The following is a 14758-nucleotide window of genomic DNA, read 5'->3' on the forward strand; positions in this document are numbered from 1 at the left end:
AAAAAATATAAATTTTTTGAATACTTAAAAAATATAAAATTAATAGAAAAAAGAAATTTAATAAATATTTAATTAAAAACACCTAAAATGATCATGAATTTACAATTTAATAAAGCCTCAATTTATTTATGTATTCAATTTTTTTAAATGTCCATTGCTTTGAGAAAAAAAAAGGAACATGATCAATTATAAAAAAAACCAAAATTTTAAGAGGTTTTCTACCATGAACCATCTTTTGGACAAGACTCTGTGTAGTGTAAAGTGTGGGTATGTCTGTGTAAAATAATTGGAGAAGGGAAATAAAATTCCCATTCCTGCTTTGAGCTTCTCCCTGCACTGCAATGCGACGCACTCCTCCCTCCCTCCATTTCCTCTCCGCAACTGACACCGCCACCGCCGCCAACACTTCAGCAGCCACCGCCGCCTCGATGTCTTCACGCCCATCCGTACTCTATCTTTTCACACACATTCTTATCACTGTAACAACACATTCATGCACTCAACATCTTAATTCTCACTCGTATATTTTCGCAGCGGGGGCGCGGTAGGGGCTTCTCCAGCCGCCCGTACTCCGGCGGCAGAGGTCACTTCGTCTCCGGCGATGCGCACTTACGCTCTGTCCGTGACGCCAATTTAGGTCTCCGGCGAGGTGAGAGTGGAAGCTTCGCGAACCAAACGCTGCATAATCAGAATCCCCCGTGTAATCCGAGGCCTCATCCGCCGCCGCTTCAGCAAGAGCAGTCTCAGTTCCGTAATCGACCGTATTCCCCGCATTTTCGGCCACATTTCCCGCAGTACCGGCAACATCCTCCACCTGAGCACCGGCCGACGTTTCGTCCGCAGACGCATCTCCGGCAGCGGCCGCCGGATTATCGGGACTGGGAGCCTTCCCTGACGCCTCCTCCTCCTCATTGTGGTAACTTACTCTCTTGTGCTGCACGATTGTGACTTAGATTTCTACTTTAGGATTTAAGAGGAACCGAAGAATTCAATTTTTGGTATGATACTGAATGATAATATTTTTATCACTGGCGTTTCTGCATTGCGTTGTTCAATGTGTCAGATTATGAAAACTTTATGTTGAGTGTTAGCTAGGAGTTATCGTTGATCAAAGCAATCACTAGCTTTTGGTTTTGACTTTTGAGTACTGATTTTTATTTATTCGAGAAATCAAAAGCCATCAAGGAACAATGTTTAGACAAGTAGTTTGATAAATGGCTCTTGCTTCGCATGCAAGTATGACAAGTTTGATTCAAAGAGGAGGGCTTTTTGTAGGCAAGAAGAATTGTTATGTTGAGAATATCATTTTTTTTTGCTTAAGGTGTGCGTGACGTAAGAACTGATTGTCCATGCAGGAAAATGCTAACATTTGATAATTTGGATTGGCAACTGAGAGGAAGATACTCATTTCACCTCTTGTTGCTCATAATTGATTGCTTTATCTGTCGTCAGACTAATAATCTAGCTTATCCTTTTTTTTACCTTTGGTCAGAGCGGTTTAAAGTTCTTTCCTATAATATATTGGCTGACTACCTTGCTTTGGACCACCGGAACAAACTTTATTTTCACATACCTCCATACATCTTGGATTGGCAGTGGAGAAAGAGAAGCATACTTTTTGAGTTGGGGCTGTGGTCAGCTGATATCTTGTGTTTACAGGTTTGTGCTTATGTTACATACTCCAATTTTACTCCTCGCTTAATGTTCTTTTTCAACATATTTTTTATCATATTATGTTTTATATTTTGGCTTGTGGGATAATCATGATATAAAACACGGATGTTGTATTTGGCAATCACATTTTAAGGTAAGACATATGACAAGAGCAATTCTTCACTTCCTATTGTTAAAACCGGACTTGTACTTTTTATTTTACCTCATTTTGAGAAAAGTAATTGCCATTTGTTGCCAAACAAGATTTTTCAGTTTTATTAACATCTGAGCTTCGCAAGAGTTGTACCCGTGGAATTTTAAATTTTTTCTTTGACTGCTTTGGCAGTGGTGTAATATTAATTTTTTAACTGTGTTGTGCGTGTTTGAGCTATCACTTGGACTGACTGTGTATAGAACTATTCCCTTTTTATTTTTTGTTATAACTTCCAGGAGGTTGATAGATTTCATGAGTTGGCAGAGGAGTTGCAGCCTAAGGGATACAGTGGCATCTGGAAGGTGGGTTGGAACTTAGAAGTGCAATTTGCCTTAAGGTTACATGACATGAGCTCCCCTATTCTGAACTTTTCTGTTCAATGCTGCTCGTGCATTTTTTGATATGCATTGGTTTGTTTCAGGCTGTTTCTAGGTTGAACTTATATAAAAGATTATTTTAATGACTGTGTTTTTGTTTTTATTCAATGATCTGAATATCAGATATTAGATGATTTGTTTATCATTAAAAAAATGAAAACATATATACGTACTTCCCATCTTGCACTATGGATCTTTGTCATCTTGTATAGTACAAATGTTGTGATTAACATTGACTAATTAAGGAGTTAAATAAGATCTTAATACTTCCAATTTAAGTAATTTTTTCTAGTCCTTCAAATTATTTTTTTAGTTCTTGAATTTAAGAAAATGTTCATTTTGGTCCTTGGCCACTAAGTTATATGCGTTGTTGATATGATTAACAACATCCTCTTCAACAGTGATACATGTTACTAAAATTATGATACAGAAATACAATTTTTAATTTTTTTTTGGTTAGAATATTTTTTAATTTCTAATATTTGGATTAAATTTTAATTTCCCAAAATTTTAAAGTGATAATTTTAGTCCCTCAAATGCTAAATTAAAACTTTATGTCCCTCAAATTTAAAAATGATTTTGTAGTCATCCAAATTTATAAATATTTGTTAGTCCCAAAATTTAAAAGTCGGCTTTTAAGTCATCTAATTTGGAAATAATTCATTTTGATTTTCAATGTTGATGTTATTAAAAATGTGTTGCCATAACTAACACATTTTAATTTAAGAAAGACGATTTTTACTGTGTTTGGAATTTCTTATTTCTCTTTCTCATTCTTTCCATCTTTTATCACAATGATGTAGTCGTTTCTTATCTTCTATCATCTTGCTACATTGTCACATCACAATGATGTCCCTTCTTATTCTTCCACCTTGTTACATTGTCACATCACAATGATGTAGTCCAATCTTCTACCATGTTGTTACATTGTCACTAATGAAGTTTGACTTAAGTTTTTATTTTGAGATTAACGTGTAGTGGTTGCAAATAGAATGTGTGAATACACTATGAAACAAAAGTTTCACATTCAGTTTAGAATTAGAGATGTTAATTCATTTTTTCAATTTGAGGGACTAAAAAATCAATTTTAAATTTTGAGGGGCTCAAAGATTTTTTTTTTTTAAATTTCGGGGCTAAAAGAAAATTCAACCTAAATTCAAGGGATCAAAAATGTATTTTAAAAAGTTTAAAAAGTGAATTTTCACTTCATTATTTTAGTTACATTTGTCATTGTTGATGTGGATGTCGTTAGCCACATCTGAGTGTAACATGTGGAAAATAATACTGATTTATTATTCAAATCATGAAAAATACATTCTGATACCCTTTATTTGTAGTAATTTAATTCTCCTAAAAAGGGAAATGGGGAAACTAGGAAATCTTGAAAAAATAAAATAAAAGATTATGTATCTATTTCCTCTAATTAGGAAGATTCTAAAAGATATTATCTCAAATTACAACACTCCCCCTCAAGCTAGATCGTACTAGATAGTATGAAACAAGCTTGGAATAGACAAACTCAATAAACCCAATAAACCAACTTGGACAAACTTCAACTTGGACAGCAATGGACGAGGACGAACTTCAACTTCAGGATGGTGACTTGCAGCAGCAAACAACAACAAACTGCAAGAACAGATGAAGGGCCTGCAGTGGCGAATAACAACAAACTGCAGGGACTGAATTGCCATCAATAGTGGCGATCAACAACAAAACTTCAAGGGACTTAACTGCCCTAAACAACAACAAGCCTTCAGGAAACATCTGTCCTGCAGAGGCAAACAACAATAGACCTGCAGGGACTACACTACCCTGCAGCGGCTGGAATTAAAAGGCTAACAACCATAAACCTGTAGGGATTTAACCACCCTAAACAGCAACAAACCTTCAAGGGACTTAACTACCCGAAACATATTGGAGGCCTTCAGGAAACAACTGTCCTGCAGAGGCAAACAACAACAAACCTGCAGGGACTACACTACCCTGCGACGGCTGGAATTAAAAGGCTAACAGCCATAAACCTGTAGGGACTTAACCACCCTAAACAGCAACAAACCTTCAAGGGACTTAACTGCCCTAAACATATTGGAGGCCTTCAGGAAACAACTTCCTGCAGAGGCAAACAACAACAAACCTGCAAGGACTACACTACCCTGCAGGAGCTGGGATTTTCTCCTCCTCACGACTGAAATTAGAACGTGAAGGTGGAAGAACTGGTGAGAACCGATCCGTACGAGGGACAAACCTGAATCCCGTAACTTTGAAAGAGTCAATTCAACGGTCAGTCTCAAAGAACAACTCCGAGTGAGCCCATTAAAAACACATATTAAAAGAGAATTTTAGGGTCCTGCCGGCGGCCATGGCGGTCGGCCGCCGGCAGACAGCAAAGACAGCGGAAGCGGATCAGACAAGCTCTGATACCATGTGGAAAATAATACTGATTTATTATTCAAATCATGAAAAATACATTCTGATACCCTTTATTTGTAGTAATTTAATTCTCCTAAAAAGGGGAATAGGGAAACTAGGAAATCTTGAAAAAATAAAATAAAATAAAAGATTATGTATCTATTTCCTCTAATTAGGAAGATTCTAAAAGATATTATCTCAAATTACAACATAACACCATTAGTGCCAGGGACCAAGAATAACATTTTCTGAAAGTCAGGGACTAAAAAGTAATTTTTAATTTGGTGGACTAGATAAGTGATCTGTGGGACTAAACATATTTAAACCAAAAAGCTACCATGCTTTTACTTGAGGATATTTCTACATTTGTGTTTCATCATCTAGTTGATTGATTGGCTACTTTTCCGGTTCCCTCGAATATAAACAAGTTGTAACTTGGTTATGTGCAGTGACCCCATCTTCAGATAACTTTTTAGCAGTGTTTTTCTTTTTATTTGGCTGTCCTCGTTCTGATTGATTATTTCAATTAAATTTTGAAAGAAAAATAAATAGTTCTATTGCATTATAAAGTCTAATAGCATTCTTTCTTCTTATAGATGCGTACAGGTAATCCAGTTGATGGCTGCGCAATATTTTGGAAAAAATCAAGGTTCTGTGCAACTTTACTTTCCTCTGGATGCTACTTGTTGATTATCTTAGTGGAATTTTGTTTCCTTCAATAGTAACTAAACATTCACTGTATTCATGCATTTGTAGTTTTGTTAAGGTTGTTTTTAGCCATGCAAAATAATGTTTCTTTTGCAATTGATTTACGTGCACACGTTTTTTACCCTTGTTTATTTGGTTTATACAATTTTATAGCTTAGAATGATAATATAAGTGTAGTATTCTACAATAAAATGATGGGTAAAAGTATGATGTATAAGCCAGAGTCCTGTCTTATAAAGATGTAATATCTTTAAGTAGTATATTGACAAGAAACTATTATACTTCCATTGTGCTGAGAGCAAATGTGTTTTTTCTCCAGGCCTTTTCTTTTTATGTATTTTCTTTATGTGATCTTGTTGATAATTGATTCATCTGTATCATTTTGTGATTATTCTTTTGTTATCTATTACATTATTACTTTTCCCATATATTTGTTTTTTGGGTGGAGGGCCGGATTTGTCCGGATGCTTCCATGACATTTGTTTGGATTTTTTTATTTGCGTGAAATAGTCTCATTACCATGATTTTTCACAGGTTCAATTTGTTATATGAAGAATGCATTGAGTTTAATAAGCTGGGACTCAGGGACAATGTCGCTCAGCTATGTGTACTAGAGGTACATAATGCTCTCATACTGTCATCTGTTTTGTTCAATTTCTGTTGAGATAAACTGAGAATGTTCAATTATCTTATCCTTCATCCCTTAATTGACGTCCCTGGATTTCCTTCCAATATTTTTATCCTTCAGATCATTTATCGAAATGGATCTTTCCCATCCAGGTAATTACTCATTCTTTTGGCTAATTGGATTTGTGTATATCTTCGTTTTGAAAAAATTCAAGAGTACCTATGCTTCATATGCATGCTTATCAAATCTGGGCAGTGGAGTGGTCAACCCCAAAATAATATAGTGGGATAGTTGCTGTACTAAAAGGCAAATACTATAGATACAGGACAGAGAATTATGTGCATGTAAATACTAAAAGACAAATAATTATCCTGAATTTATATATTTCCAAAGTTAGTAATCAATAGTCACATTCTAAATAAGTAACAAATAATTACCACAGAAAGGAAAACAGAGGAATTTAAAAAAAAAAAAACAGGGAGTTGTGAGTTCAGGAACCCAAAACAGTGAAGAGAAAATACAAAAAATTAGTTGATACATGCTTGGAAAGAGACTCGTTGGTGTGTAGGAGCAGGAACATAGACCTGTGGTTGTCAGAAATGGCCAGGCTCAGCCACAATATTGGCAAGCTGTGGGTTTTAAACCCTATAATGTTTCTGTTGGTAAAGGTGGAAGAAAAATCAAAGAAATATTTGAAAATCTTGGAGAACACAGAAATGGGGGCAAAGATGAAACTTGATTCAGTAGGATGGCTGCAGCATTTGAGTTGCAATATTGGCTGTGATAGCTGTTCCCCCAAAACAGAGAGCATTGGGCATCCTATAGTAGCCTCAAGCCACTCTGCTCTGATATGGTGGTATAGTATAGTGCTCTGATCTTTTATAGTTTCCTGTAAGTTCTTCGAACGCCTGGTTACTGCTACCATTTAGAGTAGCTGTGCATAGTAGGAAGAAATACCGCCTTCTGATTGTTTAAACAGGGAAAAACACAATCTCCACTCTAACCCCTTAAGAAAAATATGTCTCATCCACTATCTCACCTGTCTCACAAATAGAGAAGACAATTATACAAAAGATTGAGAAGGTTACTATTACATTCAGCAAATTGTTTTACTTTTTAACAATGAAGTTCAAAAGTTAAAATGAATCAATAGAATATAGTTTTAATTAAGTTTAATATGACAGTCGTCTTGCTTAAATAAGACATTGTGTTATGAATCAGGTTCACGCAAGTATTTTATTCTGTTTCCATATTAGAATGGTTTATGAGGTTGTGGGATTATTTGAGTTGGCCTTTGATTGCGTTAGGAATATAGGATACTTGCAGCTTTTCTTGAAATAAGTGAGGTGTTTCATTGCTTTAAATGTTTTCTTTTCATGGGATATTTTTGCATTCTCAGCATAACATTACATAACATATACGTCAATCTCTGTAGCTTGACAGGCTCTAGTAAAGTTGTGGTTTGTAACATTCATGTGCTTTACAATCCTAACAGGGGAGAAATTAAGCTTGGCCAGGTTTGCTGCCTGCTTGACATGACATTTTTCCATTTTTTTATGAAGTCATTTATGCATCTCTGATACTGTAAATTCTTGTAATTGCCTTCCCCTTTATATTTAATTCAAGCAGGTTCGTGTGCTACTTGATAAGGCTAAAGCTGTTTCTAAACTCTGGAATGATGCCCCTATAGTTATATGTGGGGATTTTAATTGTACACCCAAGGTTATTTTTTCTATTATGGTTTATCATTTTCCTTTTAATAAAATGTTTTCATGGCCTTTTGACATTAACCATTTTAATCTTGTCTCAGAGTCCGTTATACAACTTTATATCGGAACAGAAGGTATATACTCTTTAGTTCTCTCCCTATGAGTGACATTTGATGTTAAAAATGACATCTTTATATTATTACAGTTGGATCTATCCGGAATAGATAGGAATAAGGTATCAGGACAAGCTTCTGCAATTCCTGCATCAAAGCCCTATTATGGTCCTAATTCTGGGTAGACATTTTCGTACGAGACATTTATATGGTGATATTTATTGTGTTTCTTGCTTTATACAAAAAATACCTATTAGATGTCTTGAAATTTTGCAGTGAATTATCTGCTACTGGTTCAGTTCCGGCTATATCCACTGAAGGTGTCAAGGAAGTTACTGAACAAAATAATTATGGACTGGACACGACAGACCTGGATATTTCTGTTAAATCTTGTGCACACGTTGAGTGTGGAAAGGAAAATGATTCATATGCAGGGAAAGATACTCAGGAAACTGCTGTTGACCATTCGAAGATCTTTCGTGAAGTTGGTAGCATAGAAGAACAAGATGCTTCTTATAGTAAAGGTGGGCTCCATATTGTTCCTGAAAATGGTGATGTTCATGACATTACACCTGTGACCTCTTCAGCTCCTGAAGCTGTTAACAGTGAAACAACTGGGTTGGGAAGCAATGAACATATACCAGATGCTGTCCCAACTTCAAATGAAGAATTAAGCAACAAATCCAACTTACATGTCCCTGAAGAGAATAAACTGGCGGAGTTTGACTGTTCCCCAACTTCTCTTCAGGAATGTCATCAATCTTTCACAAGGGTGAGGATTGATCTTGAGTCAACAGATCTTGACAATGCAGTAATTTCTCCAACTAAACCATCCAGCCAAACTTCAGCTTCCAATACATTGGAAGTCATTAGTACAGAGTATGGAGATAGCCCATCTCATGAGGAAATTGCTGATGACCAAAATAAAAGCTCATCAACTGCATATCTAGGTGATAAATCACATCAAAACTTTCCAATTGATGAAAAAGAGAAAACATTCTTTGATGAGATAGACAAAACCATCGGTGAAAATATTGGTGATGACAGCAGTTTTGTATCTTCCTTACATAATGCTGAAGGAGTTGCTCTTGACATCAGTTCATCAATGAAATCAGATCTTGATAAGTCCTATCAGTACACGAAATTAAATTCTGCTTCCAATTTGTTGCCTGTAGAAGGCAATGAAGGGGAGGATAAGTTGTCTCCTCGTCAGATTTCTAAATCTATTTGGGAAGAGGAGGCTCCTTATAATCCTGCATTATGGACCCCTAAGGAGATAGAAACTGCAACAGGAAATGAGGATTGCACCTTCTTGGAGCACCCTTTACAGCTTAGGAGCACATACACCGAGGCAATGGTATATCTAAACGGTTGCCTGTGCATTTCTTTGATCATTTTATTTGACAAACTAGCACATCTTACATCTCATACATAAAAGCTATAGTTAAAGTCTGTATTTCCACAATACCTGTAAACTTGTATAATTGCAGGATTGTTCAGGGACCAGAGACCCCTACGGAGAACCCCTTGTGACTAGTTATAATAGGCGCTTCTCAGGAACTGTTGACTACATTTGGTAGGTGCTATAAGCTGTTCAAGTTTACCTGTCACTGATTTGCTGTGCCATGCTTCTAATTTTATTTTGAACTACAAAGTGACAATAATTGGTCTGAAGTCGTTACTGAAGTTCTTGTAAAAGCATGACTTTTTTTTTTCATTGACATTTCTGATTTATTAGTTTGAATTTTAGTATGCATCCAAATTTTTGCTGTACACTTTTGTTTAACTAAATGATAGGAGTTAATAGGAATGTATGTTTTCCTTTGATCTGTCACTCAGGCGATCTGAAGGTCTTCAAACAATCAGAGTTCTTGCTCCGATGGCTAAACATGCCATGGAATGGACTCCAGGATTCCCAACGAAGGTAAGAAAACCTAGTTTTGTCTGAAATACTGCAGATGGATGGGGTTTATAGGTGTGTGTTTTGGGACTTTTCATTTACTCATTATCATTATGCTACCCATATCCAATGTTGTCAAACTCGAGGATTCTAAGAGGATTGAAAAGGGGGATAAAAAATGTCATTTGACTCGTAAGAATGATGAGTATATTAAGAGTTATATTCATAGACCCGTGCATAATACAACAAAAAATTGTTCATACATAGAACAATTAATAAATTCACAAATGTTTGATACAAAAAAACTATCCAAGGAAATCATTCATATTAAAAGTAGATAGACATCCGCTGCCACATGATCTTCATTTTCATCATGTTCTCAATGACCTTCATCACTGTCAGCCATTGAAGGAACCTCCAAATCATTCATTGGTGCAGCAACACCACCTCTAGCATCTTCTTCTCTCCAAATTCAACTAAGATGTCTTCATCTGAAGCATCAAAATTGAATTTGCTTCATTCTATTCCACAGTTCATTCATCGTCAAAAGCAAGATCATCAATGTCATAGTCATTTGTTTTCGTAATATCCCTCTTGTTCAATCTTGAATTAGCCATCACAAGCACCGCATCAATCATGGTCTTTTGCTGTAAACGATTCTTCTTGGTATGGACCTAAATAATTGTAAAATTAATGAACACATCATACTAGCCTACTAGGTGGTACAGGTAAATAACTATAAAATTAATTTCATAAATTTAAATTTTTACTGGAAAAAAAGAGTGAAGAAAAAAGAAAAAAAGAAAAAAAAGAAAGAAGAAGAAAAATAAAACAAAAAACAGAAAAAACAGGAGAGAAGAAACATAAAATAAAATAAGAGAAGAATGAACGGTGGATGTTAGTGTATATATTGTAGTCAACTGTAGTCAACTTGTATAAATAGTCAGAATTGTACAACTGTAGGTTTCTTTCATTGTATATGTTATTTTTTCATCGTACAACTGCCACCATGAAGCAATCCATGCCTATAAATATCTCTTGTACGTAACATTCAAGTGTGAAATCAGTTAATAAAAAAATTTCTGTTGTTAAGTTTTTCCCTCTCTTTTATCTGTTCAAATTTTCTAAGATGGTATCTAGAGTTTGTTCTTCAAATTCTTATTATTCTGACTCTTGTTGTATCCTTTGGATGGAAACTGTTTTAGCTAGATGTTAACAATGCCTTTCTTAATGACTTTCTTGAATAAACAATTTATATGACTCAACCACCTGATTTTGAAGTGAGTGACAAGACTCTTGTTTGTAAATTGAATAAAGCTCTCTGGGATAAAACAAGCACCTTGCCAGTGGTTTAACAGCTTAAAAACTATTCTTCACCAGATTGGATTTTCCAGTAAAACTTGTGATTCCACTCGTTTTGTTTACATAAAACAGTTGCAGGCTGTTTATTTTTGGTTTATGTGGATGATATTATAATAGCAACTAGCTCTGCTGAACTGCTTTAAGCCATTATGTCCAAAGTTAATGCTATTTTCTCTTTGAAACAAATGGGACAACTTGAAACTTTCTTGGTCTTGAAGTTAAATACTTACCTGACAAGTCTGTTCTAATAACTCAAATCAAGTACATCCGAGATTAAGTGTGGTCCTTCTGCTATAAGTCCATCCATTTGTCATTATTGTGCACCCATCTTTCTACAAAACAGCTATGTTCTTCAAAGATTAGATTGGTCTTAACCCGTTGCTTCAAATATTTTGTCTAATTTCATGGTATGAATGTAGCTTAAATCTGACATGATATTTAGCAACCAACTCAAGCATCCTCTTGAACTCTTCACTCTTTGCAACATTAAATGGAATAACACTGTTGTAGAAAAATAGAGCAATTACTTGACATGCATCCTTCCTCTTACTTTTCTTGAAAATTGCATTAACTATAGGAGTTTGTTTCTCCCTTTTCTTGAAAATACTTGATGAGTCCTTACTCACAATATTTGCATTTCATATTTCTTGCTTTCCCATCAATTGAAACTTCACTCGATCAATCCCACCTGTTAATTCTTTTTAACAATATTTACATTTCACATTTCTTGCTTTCCCATTAATTGAAACACAATGAGTGTAGGCAGGAAAAATCTTTGTTCCAATTCCACTTCCTCTTCTAGGAGCGTCACTTGAACCGCCTGATGCCACTTTTTCCTTAAAATTCTAAATAAAACTAAACACGCCAGCAAAACTAGAAGCAAGTAGAACACCAAAGAAGGATAACAAAATTAAAGTGAGCACTAATGACTGCGAAGGCAACACGAACAATGCTGGTCGTGACTCATGAGTGTTGCAATGTTCACATTGGTGAAGCTCTGCATGGGTGCTCTTATTGTTCTTGATGATGGCAGTGACCTCAATGTCAAGAGGTGTGTATGCTCTTGTGGTCACAAGTGTTGGGCCTTTCTCTTTAGGTTGACTAATTTTTTAGCCAACAATGGGATGTCAAACCTAAGCCTTACAAGGTCGGAAGGATAGACACAGCCCATGATCCCTCTGATTCAACAACCTTCATTGCGATCTCGCTGCTATCTGTTCCTCCTGCAATCCAGTGTCTACCTCAGCTCGTGGTGTTCTTCGTACTTGTAGGGCCGTGTGAGTTTACTCACGATTTTGACAACATTACCCACATGTCAGATGAGAGGTCTTTGTTCCTAAGGTTGTTACCTAGGAGGTGGATTCTTTCAGTAATGGAAGTTCGATTTACAAAGGGTGGTATCATATTAGTCCTCAAAATAAGAAAGTTTTAAAAAAAACCCCAAATTTGCAGTCTTTCATTCACTCTGTTCCAAAATTTAGAAAGTAGTTAAGTGATCATATTAACGTATGTTTAAGGCCCAACTTCCCAAATGTGAGTAAGTTATAAGTTCAGAAACTTATGACATCCCAGGAATTTATTTTGAACTTTCTTACTTCCAGCGGTAATGCGACATGCTTTGAACTTTTAAGGACCAAATGGTGTTTTAATTTAGGTTTCCATGATATAGTATACCCGTATGTGTTGACAACTGAACTAGATTTCTTTCATGTATAATTTCCCTTGTCACTTCCCTTGATTTTGCAAACTGTTACTTGAAATGCGTAGTTTGTTATTTATTTTAAGCTTTTCGTTGCCTCTCAATCGTACAGAAATGGGGCAGTGATCATATTGCATTGGTGACCGAGCTGGCTTTGATGAAAGATGGTACCGACATCTCCACCAAGGTTTAAATAGCAGTTCATTCAATAACCAGTGGTGGTGTATCGACCTTACTAGGCTCTTTTAATTCAAATCAGTGGTGGATTATCTACAATTTTCTTTCACACTCACTCGTGAGGATCCAAATCCCCTGCCCTAATCTGACCCCTCTTGTAACCTGTAGGATGCATAAAGGTTCTTCTGCAAATGTTTATTTGTAAATTATGAATTCATATCGATTCTCAAGTCATTCCTTTGCATTTAATAAATATGATATTCAGATGTCTTTTTATTTTTGAGCTGATAATTAACTGCTTAATATGGATTAAATCTGGTATTTTCTCAAATTTGGAGTTGTCAATTTGCCCAGAATAATGCTACCTATGGAATTGTTGAATGCTATTCTTTGCCCTACAGAATTTGAAACTGTTTTGTGATTCCCTATTCTACAGTTTCCTCCACTATTGGGATATCCTGAGAAAATATTGAGCTTTGATTTATGATTCCTATAATTAGGGATGAATTTAGACCGTGTCATACAATTTTAGCAAATAAACTTGAACAATTTTCATGAAAGTGTACGCATCAAGTCACTAAAAAATGAATAACTATTTATTGTAATGTACTAACATTATACGTTAATTAATTTTTAAATTATTGATCTATGTAAAGAAGCTATATTTTTAGATTTTATCGAAAGATAAGTTTGTTTTATTTAGTAGCGTTATAACAAAATAAGTTTTTATGAACGTCATATTATCCTATAAAAATGTTTATATTTTATGAAAAATTTAATTTTTTTCCGTATAAATTGTTTTTATTGGTCATTAAGGAATTTAACATGCCCAATTTATATTTATCTTGAAATAAATTATATTGGAACGAAATATTCATTGTATATTCGTTGAAACAATTTTTTTTTTTTCAATTAGCCTAACAGTGTAATCTGGAATAACTTATTTTCATCCATACAATACAATTGAAGTAAGAGATGTTGGGCTAATGGCTTCACCTTCACATCCAACACCTATGGTTGCCTCTTCTCTTCCATGTGCGTTGAATACATTTAAGTTGGAACTGTATTAAAAGAAATTCATGATGAGAGATAGGTTGAATTCAGTCAGTCAACAGTACACATTCCAAGAAACAAAGAAACCCAATTATAGCAAGAATCTTATTTTATCATACAAACAAATTAACTATTCAACTCAAATATTCCAACGTAATAAATAAATGGGTTAAATATATTTTTAGTCCCTATATTTTGAGGCGATTTTGATTTTAGTCTCTCTTTCAAACTAAGGTACAATTTAGTCCTTCAACTTTAAAAAACTCTGGTTTTAATTCTTTTTACCAATTTTTATTAACTTTATTTGTTGTTTCAAGCACGTTTCATTATAGCATTTGGATTGTTTACACTGTTTGACACATTTTTGCTTTAATGTTAACTGAGAAACGCGTTTGAAACAACAAATAAAGTTAAAAAAATTTGGTAAAAATGACTAAAACTAGGATTTTCTAAAGTTGAAGGACTAAATTATACCTTAGTTTGAAAAAGGGACTAAAACCAAAATCGCCCCAAATTATGGGGACTAAAAACATATTTAACCCTAAATAAATTCAATCATAACTTATATCTTAAATATTCTCTAATATACATTTCACATACATAAACATAATATCATCAATGTCACTACGCATAAATTGCTTAAGAGCTTACACATCACATAAAATACACCTAAGTGAGACAATGTATTTCATACATCAACAATTTCATCCAATAACATATAAAGTGAGATATATTCTTTCAATTAAGTGATGTTAG

The 14758-nt window shown here is 34.8% G+C and overlaps 1 protein-coding gene across 1 annotated transcript; it reads left to right on the forward strand.

The window, feature by feature from the left end:
* Positions 1 to 237: 237 nt before the first annotated feature.
* Positions 238 to 13225, forward strand: LOC106764971 (carbon catabolite repressor protein 4 homolog 6). The gene is made up of 15 exons (XM_014649434.2): positions 238 to 446; positions 535 to 916; positions 1493 to 1659; positions 2104 to 2169; positions 5250 to 5302; positions 5896 to 5977; positions 6110 to 6141; positions 7425 to 7506; positions 7619 to 7711; positions 7800 to 7832; positions 7904 to 7992; positions 8088 to 9168; positions 9302 to 9387; positions 9651 to 9735; positions 12885 to 13225. The coding sequence occupies exons 1-15, from the start codon at positions 342 to 344 to the stop codon at positions 12963 to 12965; spliced, it is 2517 nt and encodes an 838-aa protein (XP_014504920.1). The 5' UTR covers positions 238 to 341; the 3' UTR covers positions 12966 to 13225.
* Positions 13226 to 14758: the final 1533 nt, after the last annotated feature.

The sequence above is a fragment of the Vigna radiata genome, chromosome 6 (genome assembly GCF_000741045.1).
Source record: "Vigna radiata var. radiata cultivar VC1973A chromosome 6, Vradiata_ver6, whole genome shotgun sequence".
NCBI lineage: Eukaryota > Viridiplantae > Streptophyta > Magnoliopsida > Fabales > Fabaceae > Vigna > Vigna radiata.

Excerpts from the sequence above, each read along its gene's own strand:
- LOC106764971 (XM_014649434.2), top strand. The coding sequence starts at position 342 with ATGCGACGCACTCCTCCCTCCCTCCATTTCCTCTCCGCAACTGACACC. Across the intron at positions 1,660-2,103 it reads CTGATATCTTGTGTTTACAG|GAGGTTGATAGATTTCATGA; the intron begins GTTTGTGCTTAT and ends TATAACTTCCAG. Across the intron at positions 7,507-7,618 it reads GAGAAATTAAGCTTGGCCAG|GTTCGTGTGCTACTTGATAA; the intron begins GTTTGCTGCCTG and ends TAATTCAAGCAG.